At 37.8% G+C, this 14,921-nt stretch overlaps 1 protein-coding gene and 1 pseudogene across 1 annotated transcript; one reads left to right on the top strand and one right to left on the bottom strand.

Moving 5' to 3' along the window:
* LOC102022940 overlaps nucleotides 1-5,889 on the bottom strand; it is a 7,549-nt pseudogene extending 1,660 nt beyond the window's left edge.
* Nucleotides 5,890-13,320: 7,431 nt separating this feature from the next.
* Nucleotides 13,321-14,295, top strand: LOC102022617 (olfactory receptor 7E24-like). The gene has a single exon (XM_005406123.1). It carries the CDS (start codon nucleotides 13,366-13,368, stop codon nucleotides 14,293-14,295), a length of 930 nt encoding a protein of 309 aa, XP_005406180.1. The 5' UTR covers nucleotides 13,321-13,365.
* Nucleotides 14,296-14,921: the final 626 nt, after the last annotated feature.

Here is a 14,921-nt window from a genome sequence, read left to right as displayed (position 1 = left end):
GGTATGGTTTCCTTAATTTCTCTCTCAGTCTGTTTGTTGTTTGTGTATAGGAATGCTATCGATTTCTGGGTGTTGACTTTGTATCCAGCTGCACTGTTGAATTTGTCGATTAGTTCAAGGAGTCTTCTTGTGGAGTTTTTGCGGTCTTCCATGTAAAGTATCATGTCATTGGCAAATAGTGATAGTTTTACTTCTTCCTTTCCTATCTTGTTCCTTTTATTTCTCTATCTTATCTAATTGCTCTGTCTAATGGTTCCAGAACTATATTGAACAGGAGTGGTGACAGTGGACATCCTTATCTTGTTGCAGATTTTAAAGTAAAAGCTTTCAGTTTTTGCCCATTTAGTATGATGTTGACTGTTGATTTGTCATAGATGACTTTGATCAGATTGAGGTAAGGACCATCTATTCCTATTATCTGTAGGGTTTTTATCATGAATGCATGTTGGCCTTTGTTGAAAACTTTCTTGCATTTGTTGAGATGATCATGTGGTTTTTGTCTTCGGCTCTATTGATATGGTGTATAACATTAATTGATTTGCAAATATTGAACCATCCCTGCATTCCTGGAATGAATCTGGCTTCATCATGGTGTATGATTATCTTGATTATTTGCTGCATTCTATTTGCTAGTATTTTATTGAGTATCTTTGCATGTATATTCATTAGGGAATTTGGTCTGCAGTTCTCTTTCTTGGTTCAGTCTTTCTCTGGTTTTGGTATCAGTGTAATACTTGCCTCCAAAAATGAGTTAGGGAGAATTGCTTCCTTTTCAATTTCATTGAAGAGTTTGAGGAGTGTTGGTATTAAATCTTTTCTGAATTTCTTGTAAAATTCTGCTGTGAATCCATCTGGGCCTGGGCTTTTCTTTGTTGGTAAGTTTTTAATTATGTTTTCTCATTAGTTGATACTGGGTTGTTCAGGATTTTTATTTCTTCTTGATTCAACTTTGGTAACTTGTACATATCTAGGAATCTGTCCATGTCTTCTGGGTTTTCTCTCCTATCAGAGTAAAGATTATCAAAGTAGGTATTAATGATCTTTTGAATTTCTGTAGCATCTGTAGTAATTTCATTTCTTATTGCATGAATATGAGTTTTTCCTTTCTTTTTTTGATAAGGTTGGCTAGGGTTTTATCAATTTTATTTATCATTTCAAGGAAGCAACTCTTTGATTCACTTATTTTTTGTAGGGTTTTCTTCATCTCAGTTGCATTAATTTCTGCACAGATCTTTATAATCTCCCTTCTTTGGGCTTTTGCTTGACTTGTTCTTCTTTTTCTAAAAGTTTGAGGTGCAGCATTGGGCTATTTATTTGTTCTCTTTCTGTTTTCCTTATGTGTGAATTCACTGCTATAAATTCCCCTTTGAGGACTGCTTTTATTGCATCCCACAGATTCTGGTAAGTTGTATCTCCATTTTAATTTGTAGGTATTTTTTAATTTCTTCTGTGACCCATTGGTTGATCAGGAGGTTGTTATTTGATTTCCAAGTATTTATGGAATTTTTGAAGTTCCTTTTGTCATTAATTTCCAGTTTCATTGCACTGTGGTCAGATAATATGCATGGGATAATTTCAATTTTTTTTTCCATTTAGTTAGGTATGCTCTATGGGCTAGAATGTGGTCTATTTTAGAGAAAGTCCCATGTGCAGCTGAGAAAAATGTGTATCCTAATGTTGAGGGGTGGAACACTCTGTATACATCTACTAAGTCCATTTGTTCACAGATTTGGTTCAGATCTGTTATTTCCTTGCTGATTTTTTGTCCAGTTGACCTATCTCTTTGTGTCAATGGGGTGTTGAGGTCCCCTGTTACAATAGTGTTATTAATTATTTGGGTTTTCATGCCTGTGAAGATTTGTTTTATATAGTTTGGTGCTCCAATATTTGATGCATACATGTTTGTGATTGTTGTCATAAGAGCAAGCAATTCAACAAGTAGAAAAAGTAGGGAACTAACACAAGTAAATAACATGACAATGATAAGTCAACACATATCAGTTATAATCATCCTCTTGCAGTTTTCCCCTAACAAGTATGTAGTGACATTCTTTATCTCTTTTGATTGTTGTTGGTTTGAAGTTTACATTGTGTGCAAAAAGAATAGCTACACCTGATTTTTTCTGGGTTCCTGCTGCATGGAGTATTGTTTTCCATCCTTTGACTTTCAGTCTATGAATTTCCTTTTGAGTAACATGTGTTTCCTGTATACAGCATATTGTTGGATTTTGTTTTTTAATCCACTCTGCCAGTCTGTTTCTTTTGACTGGTGAATTGAAGCAGTTTTCATTTATGGTTATAACTGATATGTGTTGACTTATCATTGTCATGTTATTTACTTGTGTTGGTTCCCTACTTTTTCTACTTGTTGAATTGCTTGCTCTTCTTGAGGGGTCCTTTCTACTGTTGTTCTTGAAATTGTGGTCAGATTTTTCTCTGTCTAGAATATGTCTTAGTACTCTTTTTAAGGATGGTTTGACACTCATGAAGTTCTTCAGTTGTTCTTTGTCATGGAAATATTTTATTCCTCTGTTGAATTTGAGGGACAGTTTGGCAGGGGACATTAGTCTTGGTTGGAAGCTGTTTTATGTCAGGACATGTAATACTTCGCTCCAAGCTCTGGTCACTTGGATGATTTGTGTTGAGAAGTATGCCGTGATTCTGATGGGCTTTCCTTTATAGGTGATCTGTTTCTTTTCTCTAGCAGCTTTTAATATTCTGTTCTTTTGCTGGAGATCTGGGATCTTGACTATTATATGTCTGGTTGTAGTTTTATTTTGACTGTGGTTGTTTGGAGTTCTATATGCCTCATTTACTGCACATTATGTTCTGTTTCCACGCTTGGGAAATTCTGCTATTGTTTCTGCAAATATTCTTTTTATGTTAGTTGTGTTGTCTCCTGCTGTTTCATTGACTCCTATCAGTCGTACATTATTCCTCTTTGCCTCATCTTGCAGCTGTTGAATTGACTTTTCCTGGATCCTTGTTGATTTTAAGAAATCCTTCCTTTCACTATCACTAGCTGCCATGCTGTCTTCAAGTTCTGAAATTCTATCTTCGGCTTTAGTCAAGTGGTTTTACCAGCTTTCAATAGAAGCTTTGATTTCCTGAATGTCTCTTTCATTCTGTTTCATGCATTCTAGTTCATTCCTATATTGTTCATGCAACATTTCCATCCATTGCCTCTGGTCATCTGTTTCTTTATACATTTCTTCTCTAGATGTGCTGAGCAATTCTTTCATTATTATTGTCATTTCGTTTTTTGCCTGAGAACTGTGATGTCACCCAATGGCAGATTGCATTTTAGTTCTTCATCTTGTCACTGACTAACAGGAGTCAATGAAACAGCAGGAGGCAACACAACTGACATAAAAAGAATATTTGCAGAAATAATAACAGAAAATTTCCCAAGCATGGAAACAGAACGTGATGTACTGTAAATGAGGCATATAGAACTCCAAACAACCACAATCAAAAGCCTGAGAGATTATTTCTGATCTGATCTCTTCTATGGCCTGATGGAGCTGTTTCTTTACTTCCATTGCAATCATTTCAGCAATTTTCCTTGTGTGTTTACTAAATTCTCCTATGTTTATGCCTCCTGGACTTGATGTGAGTGGGGTGGAGTTCTGGATTGCATTTTAGTTCTTCATCTTCTCATGTTTGATGCTAGAGGCAGAATGCTCAGTCTCCCTCTTCCTTAGCAGCTCAGCAAGGGTTGCTAGTGTCCCTAGTTTTCCTGGTGGTCAGGAGTGCCCCTCAGTGTCTGCTGAGATGTGCTGCTTATTCTGTGGTCTTCCGGCAGATTGTGAAGTGTACCTACTTCTCCCAGGCCTCAGAAGTGAACTGTGACGTCACCCAATGGCAGACTTTTTGAACCCATGTCCCCTTGTAGCTCAGGGCCCACGTATGACCCAAAAGCAAGCTGCACTGGTGGTGCAATCATGGATCAGTGGTCCTGTGTCCTTACGCAGTTCAGTACACAGGCAGAATCCAGACACGAATTGCAGGGCCAACAGTTGGTGGCCCACCTGATTCTGCATCTCCAGTCAGCTCTGGGTGTGCAAAGGAGCCAGACATGGGCTGCACTGGTGGTGATCATGGACCACTTATGTCTGTGACCTCCAGGGGGTCAAGGTGCAAGTAAAGCCCAGACTCTAACCACGGTACTAGCAGTTCACGTACTGCCTGCTCTAGTACCTCAGGCAGTGCAGGGCACTTGCAGGGATGGCCCAAATATGAACCCCTGTGTTAGCAGTTTGTGGGCCTGCTGAGTCAGGATCTCCTGTCAGCACTGGGCTGAGAGTAGAAAAAATTTGAAGAAGGTAATTGCACAACAATTTAAATGTCATTAATGCCACTGTCTTGCATTTAAATGATTAAAATTGTAATTTTGACATATATTTTACCCATGTAAGTAATGGGATAAAATGCATATGGCTTTTTAAAAATTAAAGATATAAAAGAAGGTGGTATTATTCATACACTTCCTGCTCAGTTGTAGAGGATCTAAAAGCATTGTATACTTTCACTCTCTTCTTTCTTAACTACTATGAGGAAGTCCCTAGAAATTTTTTTTTTTTTTTTTTTTTTTTGGTTTTTCTCCGGTACCGGAAACCGAACTCACGACCTTGCGCTTGCCAGGCAGGCGCTTTTGCCGTTGAGCTAAATCCCCAGCCCCTCCCTAGAAATTTGGAGAGTACGGATTAATAGCTGATTAGAACTTCTTTGTTAGGTCTCTAAATTCATGTAATCAACAATAATCAGCCTGTGCATTTATATCCTCAGCTCAAAGGTTCTAGTTCAGTAGGTCCATACTTGTTTTTGCTCAGCCCAGTTTTAGGCTTCATGAAGCTTCAATCTGATGTGATGGAGCTTCAGCCCTGAGGATGGAGCCTGTATTTTCACTAGACATTGATCTGGGGACAGGTATGGATTCTTAGTCTTTGGTCATGACCCAGCAGAGGTGGGGCTTTGCCCAATTAGTGTCAAGACAAATGGAGAAAAGTCATAGAAAGTTAATTCCCGTCATCAGTACAAACACAACAGTGTGGGCTGTCAGGTGCGAGGATACTTGTATACACACTCATCAGGGCTTTTTTATTGTTGTCAGTTGTGGTGGAAGTTCACAAATCCCATACAAAAAAGTTGTTCCCACTTACACTGGTTCTACTTTGCATTGCCATTTTATCTGTGTGAGCAGAATGTGGATCCTTCCTATTGGTTTCCCAAGTATTCCAGTAGAATTAGGCAGGTGATGATGATTATGAAGAAGGAGGAATGATAGTGCCCATAATGCCATGAGATTTTTCTCAGGGCTTTCTGAGTGCTAGTCCAGGAGATATGTGTTCTATATAGTTTGTTTTATTTCCTTTGCATAGCACTTCCCTAGTTATAACTGTAAAATTATAATTTGTACACAGAACAAAAGAAATATAAACTCATCTTTATGCATATTAAACTAGATTGTTAGGTTCAAAAGGCTGAGTCTGTGTTTGAATTTTTCTGTCTGAGTAGAGACACACAGTATCATGGTTTCATATGGAACTGTTCCTCTCACAATTATTCCCATGACTCCATAAATTGGTCCATGTTCCCAATCTCTGGGGACTGCCTTGCATTCCTGGAGGAAGAAGAAGTGAAAATGAATGTCCTCAAATGCCATTTCTCTAGCTTGTCACACTAGGATGAGTACTTTTGCTTGCTGCTCTTTTCCTTTTAGGATCCTTATAGATCACAGGAGAGAGTTGTGCTTGGCACTTGTTGAACCTACTGTAGGGAGGGTGGTGACAGATCAAGGGCAAACACAGCATAGAGGGTGGATGCATAACACACGGGCACATGGCTCTCTCCTGCCCACATCCAAAGCACCACTGTGGCTCTCCACATCCTCCTCTGTTCTGGAATAGTTGTGTAGGGCCAGGGGTATACCTCAGTGGCATAAGGGCCTGCCTGGCAAGTGAAAGGTCCTGAGTTCAATTCCCTGTACAAAAAAAAAAAAAAGAAAGAAAAGAAAAAAATAGAAGAGTTGTATAGCGTGACAAAGGCTTTGGCTAAAATCTTTCTGATACCCCAGAAAAAATTAAAATGTTTATCGCATTGGATTCTCAGAATAATAATTTCATTTTAGTGCTGGTGGCTCTGCTTGTCATTGCTGTGATGCAGAGCAGGTTGTCAGCGTCTCTGAGACTCTGTCTTGTCAAGTGTTTGCATTTCTGATGGACACAACTGCACTTAGTGTGGATTAAAACACAATTCAGGCCCACTCCGTGATCAATATGTGATGAATGCACACAATAAGTGAAGATAAGAAACATTATTTTATTATTTATTATTATCTTTGCTGGGCATTATATAATTTGACTTAAATATCCTGTGACCCTAAGTCACCATTTTTCTCCTTCCCTAGCAGGTCACTTCATTTTTTTCCTTATGGACGAAAATCCTGAGTATTTGGGGAGGAATGCCCAAGTTTGTCATTTCAATTTCCCTATTTTCATACCTTACTTGACACAGAGGAGGCACTAAAAACTCAAATACAAGTTAAATTTCAGTGCACTTTGTCTTGGTTAACAGAAATAAAGCTGGAGTTATGAATTCCCCACACTGGGACTGTGTCTGCCTCAGTATTCCTTTTCCATGGCTCATGGATGACATATAATAGAGCTTGTATCTATCTCATAAACAAAAGGAACTCTATTCTGAAAAGCAATAAAACAGAAGAGGCTTTGTAAATATGAAACACAAAAAACAGAGTTGTGGCAGGTACTCCCATTGCTTTTATTTTAGGATTTCAAGTTCTTTAGTCAACATGAAATATCTATTGATCTTTCTGAAATAATTTTACAACTTTGGTACACATAAAATTTCATTAAACATGGAGAACTAGCACATACACATATTACATCTTGATCCTTTTTACTTCCTGGTTCTTTACCATCCCTCAATATGCCCATCTCCAGATCCCTTTCTATTCTCCACAAAGTTCATCTCCCTGTTTCCTATCACCTGTCTTTTATTATTCTCTTCAAATTATTTATACTTTGTATTTCTCATATCAGACAAACCATGTGATATTTAAGTCTGCGTGTCTGGTTTACTTCTCTTAAAATTATGATCTGAAGGTGCATCCATCTTCCAAAGAATGACTTATATTTGTCCTTATGCATGACTAAGTACACCTCAGTGTATAAATATACCACATTTTCTTAATGCATTCATGTGTTGATTGGCATATGAACAGTTTTCATGATTTAACTATTATGATTTGTGCTGCTATAAATGTGGTTATGCTTGATTCAGAGTTCTATAATTCTTTTGGGAAGATACTTAGGGAAAATAGAACTGGTTCAAATGGAATTTGTATTTTCAGTTTTTCTGAGAAATCTGTATACTGATTTCCACCATTTATAGTTGATCAGAAATCAACAAGAGTAGATTACATTAAACAGTTAAAAATTACAAAACATTCATAGCAACAATTACAATGAGGTTTGAGGAAAAGGCAAAATGAAAGAGATAGAAAATTTGAAAAGAAAAAAGGAAGATTAAAAGGACAAGGAGAAAAAATTGAGACAAAATTCAATTAAAGAATAAAGGAAAATAAAGAGTTAGGCAAAAGTAACAGAAAAACATAAGCAAAAGAAAAAATAAGAAAAAGAATAAAACAAAGAGCAAGAGAAATGAAAAAGCAAAACAGAGCAAACAAATAACCAAATGAAAAACCCAAACAGAGAGATGTGCTTCAAAAACATTCCTCTGCACTAAGGTATTTGGGTGAATAGCTTGTATCCAGGAGCTCTAGTATTAGAATCCACCACACCTGGGGAAGGTAGTGAGTCACCACTAGAGTCTATTGAGTTCCACACCCAGTTTTGCTGTATGAATCCTCAGGATGGCCCATGTCTCCTGCTGGGTGATTTCAGTTAAAGGTGGCACAACTGTCTCAGGGTTATATTACTCCACAGGTGTTAGCGCTTGTGTCCTGGTGTGTGCCCAGAGGCACTCTTATCCCTGACTAACTTTGCAGCCTGTGGGTGTGTGAGGTCCCCCACTTTCTCCAGAGTCCCCATGGTTTGTACACCCCCAATGGAAGCAAATACCTCAGCCAAAGCTGAGGTATATCCCTGATCACCTTGGAAGATGGGGTAAGCAAGCAGAAAACTGAAGTCTTTCCTGAAAATAGGGAATGAGGGAGCCATCAGTCTGCTGGATTTACACCCCACACATTCAGACCCACCCCCTCAGAAAACCACATGCAGTTCACCTGGCTTCTTACCATAGAGGGCAACACCACCCTGTTCTCCACAACCTGAGCTCACCACTGCTTAAATTTCTCAGAGGGTCTGTGGTGAGTTCTCCTTCCACAGCTGACTCTGGTGGCAAATGCTCACCCTCACACTGCAGCAGGGCCACCTCAGAACCCCTGATATATGGTTGTTCCGTGACTTCTGATTCCCAGAATAGCTCAGTCCTATGCAATAAACCCTTTCTCAAAATAGCTCCCGGTTATTACACTACTTCCAAAGATGGCAGGAGCTATGGTGGATTTCTTCTGCAATGCTAGCCGGACATGTGGAAGAAGTCATTTTCAGAGTAAAACATCCCACTGCATCCTAGAAATCATAATTAAAAGTGACCACCTTATTACAAAGTTTCAAACTCTTATAAGATGGTACACATGTCCTAAACATGAGGTTATTATCCCCAGTGCTATACAGATCATGAGCAGGAAGAGACAGAGACATTTACACATTCTCCACATTACCTTACAGTTTGCTTGTTTTGCTGATGGAGAAACTCCAATTTGTTCTGCCATCCTGCTCAATTTAATCTTTCCCCCTTTCACAGCTACACTAATAACATAGTGAATTGTATTCCTGGCACCATATTTCTCCTTTTTGCCAAATCAAGTATAAAATCACTTCAGCCATTTCCCTTACTGTAAAATCGCTTCATGCATTCTGAACATCCCATTATCTGGTGGGAAATGTAAAGTCTTCTGCACCTATGATTGTCATCTGCCAGTTGTCTATTTATTTGTCAAACAATATTTGACATGTGTCTTTGCTCACATATATCACATCTTTCCAAAATGATGTGCTAGCCTCGGGGATGCACCCTGGTCACCTGTACACTGAATCCCTTTATCTGTAGTCTGAGATATAAAGACATTATCTGTGCTTTCAGGAGGCTGCACAGCAGAAGGTAATTTCAAGTATCCATTCAGAATGTGCTTTGGAAAAAGAAATAAAACAATATCTACACCTGTAAATCCTGCTTTTCTGCCCCTATTATTTCTATAAATTCATCTTTCTTTCCTTATGATTTTTTACTTTTTAAAACACTATATTTTTATTAGGACATGTCTGCAGTACCTAATGATTGCATTCATCTTGGAGAGTTGGTACATGCACATAACAATTATTTCAGAAAGACTGCTTTATATTTGCATTATTATTAAAAGACAATATGCATAACAAAGAACCTGCCATTATAACCATTCTAAGAACACATTGTGGTGACATTACTTATTGTAATCATAATTAGGAAGTCCATAGAGCGTGGGATGACATTGACCAATTTGACTAATTACCAGCTCTGGGCATTGAGTCTCTAAGGTCATATGATAGTCAGTAATTTGATTGTGCCTTCAGCTTTTTATTTGGTGGTTTCAGTACTGTTGTTTACAAACTTGCGTCTCCTCCTCCCTGGTTGGGTCCATGAGGAAGATCTCATCTGATGCCATATTCATACCAATCCTAGGGACAGAACCTGAGCCTTCACTGGAAACCAGACCTGGCAGATTCTTCAGATCTACAGTCCTTGCTCAGGACCCAGTAGAGAAGGAGCATGAATTGGTACATACAGAGAGGGCCCACGGATGGTGAAGAAAATCTTGCAAGAATTGTTTTCACACCATGAGCCCAAACAAGGCAGTTCTGAGTAGCCAGGTGGGAGGACACTAATATGAAAAATTATCATTATGAGGAAAGTGAGGTTTGTCTTCCTGGTTGCAATACAAGTATGATATTTCATTCAAAATTTACTTTCTATCCACCCTGGCTCTACCCTGAATTTATGTCTCAGTCCAAATAACAGAAAAGTTATCCTATTGAAATGATTTCCATGTACTCCAAAAGGATTGCAATGGTCATAGGAAGGGGAACCAGGACAAAGTCAGTCAAACTACATCATAAATTGTTTCTAAATTCCAACTGCTGAGTAAATTATTCTCCATAGCTCATTTAAATGCACTGAGTTTTCTGATTACACACACAGGGCATTATGCCATTCCAGGAGAATCCTGGCTGTTTGTGTCCTTGGCAACTCAAACATCCATTTTCCTTCCCTATCCCTGGAGGAAGAGACTGCTTGTTCACTGGGATTTTTAAACTGTGTGTGTGTGTGTGTGTGTGTGTGTGTGTGTGTGTGTGTGTGTGTGTGTGTATGAATAATAGTAGTAGTAATTAATGTTCCTGAGTAGGGCAGTTGGAAGCACCCACTGTACCCACTATAGAAAGGACATACACTAGTCACAGGAAAATTTCACAAGAAGTGTATACAGTTGCCAATTCAGCTCAGGTTTCTTCACTTATGCTACTGTTGCATATTCTTGCAACTTTCTACATCCTGCTAAATGCTTGCAATTAGGTCACAAAATCTCAGATGTAGATTTGTCTTCTCTTAATTTCACTTCCACATAGGAGATGAAAGGATTAAAAATGTACCTCAGCTAGTTAGAAATGTGCCTGTGCTACAGCTCTGAGCCTCTGCTTACATTTTTTCCCTGTGGATTGGGAAACAGTGAAAAGATTTAGCACATTGGACAACATCTGTCAATTTAATTCTTAATCCTTTCAACTCATCTTGATATATTTGTGATCTATGGCAGGTATTTAATATCTAAGAAATGCAACATTGTCATTAAGGTTGGTTTGTAGTCACAACAAATGCACTGAATATTATACAGATAAGGAGTGCACTGTATGGGATTCATGTGTACAAAACCAGAGCAAAATAAAAGTTTATCAGTATTAGTAATGATAAGAATGACCTTCACACCAATTATTTCCTGTGATGTGAGTTTATTCTTTTACTCTTTCTGTAGCAAGGCATTTTATTTTGTTTTTGTGTCGTTGCACATGAACCAAAGAAGAGGGGTTGTGTGCTGCTCTTTATATATGATTCTCAAAAGCCTGTACTTTGTTAGGCAAAAAGAAGGCATCAAGAGTAGAATACTCTGTTAGACTTTGGAAGGGCCCCTCCCTGAGTCACAATATTTGTCCTTAATCAGCATGATGTGAAGATGCTTGCTACATTCCTGTTCATATGTTCATTCCTTTCACAAATGCCCCAGAGGTGTAGAGAAGAGATAAATAGCCCTTGTTTGTGCCTATATCAAGAACATGTGAGCTCTATAATCCATTTAATTGCATCTCTATCAGTCACAGATACAGTAGAAACATTCATGGGTTTAAAAGATGACAAAGACAATGGAGCAGGGGGATATATGCCTCACGCTAAGATTCTTCATAGAATTCATATAATTCCAATGCTAGCGCCATTTGAATAGAGTTCACTGTATTTATTGGTAAACTTCCTACTTACAGGATGATGTAATTTTTATTTTTAAAACAAAATCTAGAGTGAGTGCATACTTGAATTCCACACTTCCTTTAGATGTTACACATTTATAGACAAATGTTACTCTTATTTTTTGCAAGTAATGTGAGCACAAAGAGGTGGAGAGATTCATAGACATTCTGTCAATTGTAGTAAGTTGGATACACAGGACTAACATGTTTACTTCCTTACTCTTATTCCAGAACAGTGTATCCTATGAAAATCATTGGTGTGTTTCATAAAGATATCATTATTGGCCAGACTACAGGGATATTTGTAGGTATGTCTTAAGAACAGGCTGTAAGTGATTGACTTTTTGGAAAAGTTGTGAATTAGTAAAATTTTATGCAAAATACTTGTTAGAAATGTGAAAATTATCTCACACTAATATATTATGCACAATGTTTTACTTATGTGACAAGGATAGAGGCACAAAAATTTTGAAAAGAATGTCATAATGATAAACTTGCAAGTTAAATGAGATCTGTGTCTCTTGGATAATGCTTTACATCAGTTTAGCATTTGCTGTAGATCCATGTTCTTTACAGGCAGACTTAATAACAACTGTAAATGTAACCTAATCCATTACAGGGCAATAGGTGTTGTGTTGTACACTCACATGAGATTTAAGTAATATTTACCCAAACTTTTAATGAAACTGTTTGGGAGTTCACAAACAGATGCTGTCCCAGAAACATTGACAGGAAAAGCTATCCACAAAATTCAGAACAACAGGTAAACAGGTTATGAAAGGTAAACAATATAATGAAATTACGGAGAGAGAACAAGAACTTAAAACTTACATGTAATTGTTCAGATCTCTAAAAAATGTTAGCTGTGATATAAGTATTATTATTTATATGTTAATATTTAGCAAGATAATACTCATGGAAGAGTCTATAAATTCCACAAAATATGTTAGGACTGTTTTCCAACTCTGGAGAAAGTGAAAAAAACCCTGAAATACAGATATTTTTATTAAATTGATGAAATGAAGCTATGATTAAATTAATATCTAAGCCATCTGTATATTTCAATATATCCTTAGATGCTTATATTCCTGAATTAGATCCAACCATGATTCTAAATAAATGACTTTCAAAACACTTTCTTGCAATGACATTATAAGATAGATAATTTTATCCCTATTTTACAGATGTGGGAAATTACATGAGGTGTGTTCTTTTCAGGTGTGTTCAGATTCTTTCAGGTACATTCTTTCCAAATGAAACAGTGTGGACTGACAAAATTATGCCAAATTTCCTCCATATAGATGACATACGAGAAATGCAGTTCATGTATGAGGAAAAAATGATGTGTAAATCTGTCATTTAGAGTTAATGGGGTTAAGATTGTTCCTAAAAATTTTTTTCAATAGTATTGTATTTTTAAGAGGGATTGTATAACTTTGTATTCTTTTTCTTAAAAGAGTTAGCTATACATTACTGGGATTAGGGGCTTCTGAACTCTAAATTCTTGGTCTCCTAACCGTGCTCGTACAGGGTCTATAAAGTAGGAGCATATAGATGGATGTGGATATCAAGAACAAAATAATTAAAAAGTCTTTAAGGGACAGTGTTTAGCACAACTGAGAAATATTACTAAAGGTTTTAGCCCTCAAATGTAAGGTTTTAGCCCTCAAATGTTTATTTGTGACTATTTCAACTCAAAATATGGAGTCTTGGGTGCCTGTTTCATTTTTCCAATGAACTTTATTTTTTGTAAGGGTGTTCAGACAACATGGAAACATACAATCTAACAAATGTCTCTGAATTCCAACTCATGGACTTCTCCGAAGATCCAGACCTGAAGCCCATCCTCTTTGGACTGTTCCTGACCATGTACCTGGTCACAGTACTGGGGAACCTGCTCATCATTCTGGCTGTTATCTATGACTCCCACCTCCACACACCCATGTACTTCTTCCTCTCCAACCTGTCCTTGGCTGACATCTGTTTCATTTCCACCACGGTCCCAAAGATGATTGTGGACATTCAAACTCACAGCAGGGTCATCTCCTATGTGGGCTGCCTGATGCAGATGAATTTCTTCATCATTTTCATGTGTATGGATGACATGGTCCTGACTGTGATGGCCTATGACCGATTTGCGGCCATCTGCCACCCCCTGCATTATGCAGTCGTTATGAGCCCTCGGCTCTGTCTCTTACTAATATTGATGTCTGTCTTTTTTAGCCTTTTTGCTTCCCAAGTGCATAATTTCCTTGCCTTACAACTTACTTGCTTCAAGGATGTTAAAATTGCTAATTTCTTCTGCCACCCTTCTCAGCTCCTTACCCTCTCATGTTCTGATTCGTTAATCAAAAATATGGTCACATATTTTGCTGGTGTCATACTTGGCTTTTTTCCTATGGCTGGGATCATTTTCTCTTACTCTAAAATTGTGTCCAGTGTTCTGAGAATCCCATCATCAGGTGGGAGGTACAAAGCCTTTTCTACCTGTAGTTCTCACCTCTCAGTTGTTTGCCTGTTTTATGGAACAGGCCTTGCTGTGTACCTTAGTTCAGCTGTGTCATATTCTCCCAGTAAGGGCATGGTGGCCTCCCTGATGTATACTGTGGTCACACCTATGCTGAATCCCTTCATCTACAGCCTGAGGAATAAGGACTTCAGTAGCTTTCTGAAGAGGCTCCATTGTGGGACAGTCTAATTCCAGGAACTTTATTATCTATTTGGAATGGAGATTGAGAAATGTAGTAAACCTGAACACACAAAAATCACCACCTCATTGGTTATGTTGTTTCAGATGTTTGATGCCCTCAATTTTACATTACATTTCATAATAGAAACATGGGTGTTTGGGTAGATGTGGAATTTTGGGTTTTGCACATGAGTGCAAATTTCACTTAAGAATGGGAAAAATTTCCGGAGCCTGCTATGATTGAGGGTTGCACAAAATGACATTGTAATTTATGTTTCTAAACCTTAATTAAAAGTGATTAACTGGTCCACTTAGTTATACATGACTTGACACAATGAATAAGGGAAATAAAAAGCTGAGGACCTGGGGATATAGCTCTGTGGCACAGCACTTGCCTGGCAAGAGTGACCTCCTGAGTGTGATTCCTGGTACCAAAAAAAAAAAAAAAAAAAAAAAAAAAAAAAGAAAAAAGAAAACAATGCTGAGAAGTTGCGTTGAAAAGAAAAATTAATAAAGCTAATAGCAACCTTGAAATTTCCCCTGAGATTAGGACGATCCAAAACCTTTGTGGACATTACTTTTCTCTCTCTTTTCCCCATCTTCCACTACGTTTCAGAATTCCTGAGGGCTGAAAT

The sequence above is a fragment of the Chinchilla lanigera genome, unplaced genomic scaffold (genome assembly GCF_000276665.1).
Source record: "Chinchilla lanigera isolate Chin_1 unplaced genomic scaffold, ChiLan1.0 scaffold00094, whole genome shotgun sequence".
Lineage (NCBI taxonomy): Eukaryota > Metazoa > Chordata > Mammalia > Rodentia > Chinchillidae > Chinchilla > Chinchilla lanigera.
The sequence above is the reverse complement of the archived record's forward strand: the minus strand, read 5'-3'. Positions and strand labels throughout refer to the sequence as shown.

Excerpts from the sequence above, each read along its gene's own strand:
- LOC102022617 (XM_005406123.1), top strand. The coding sequence starts at position 13,366 with ATGGAAACATACAATCTAACAAATGTCTCTGAATTCCAACTCATGGAC.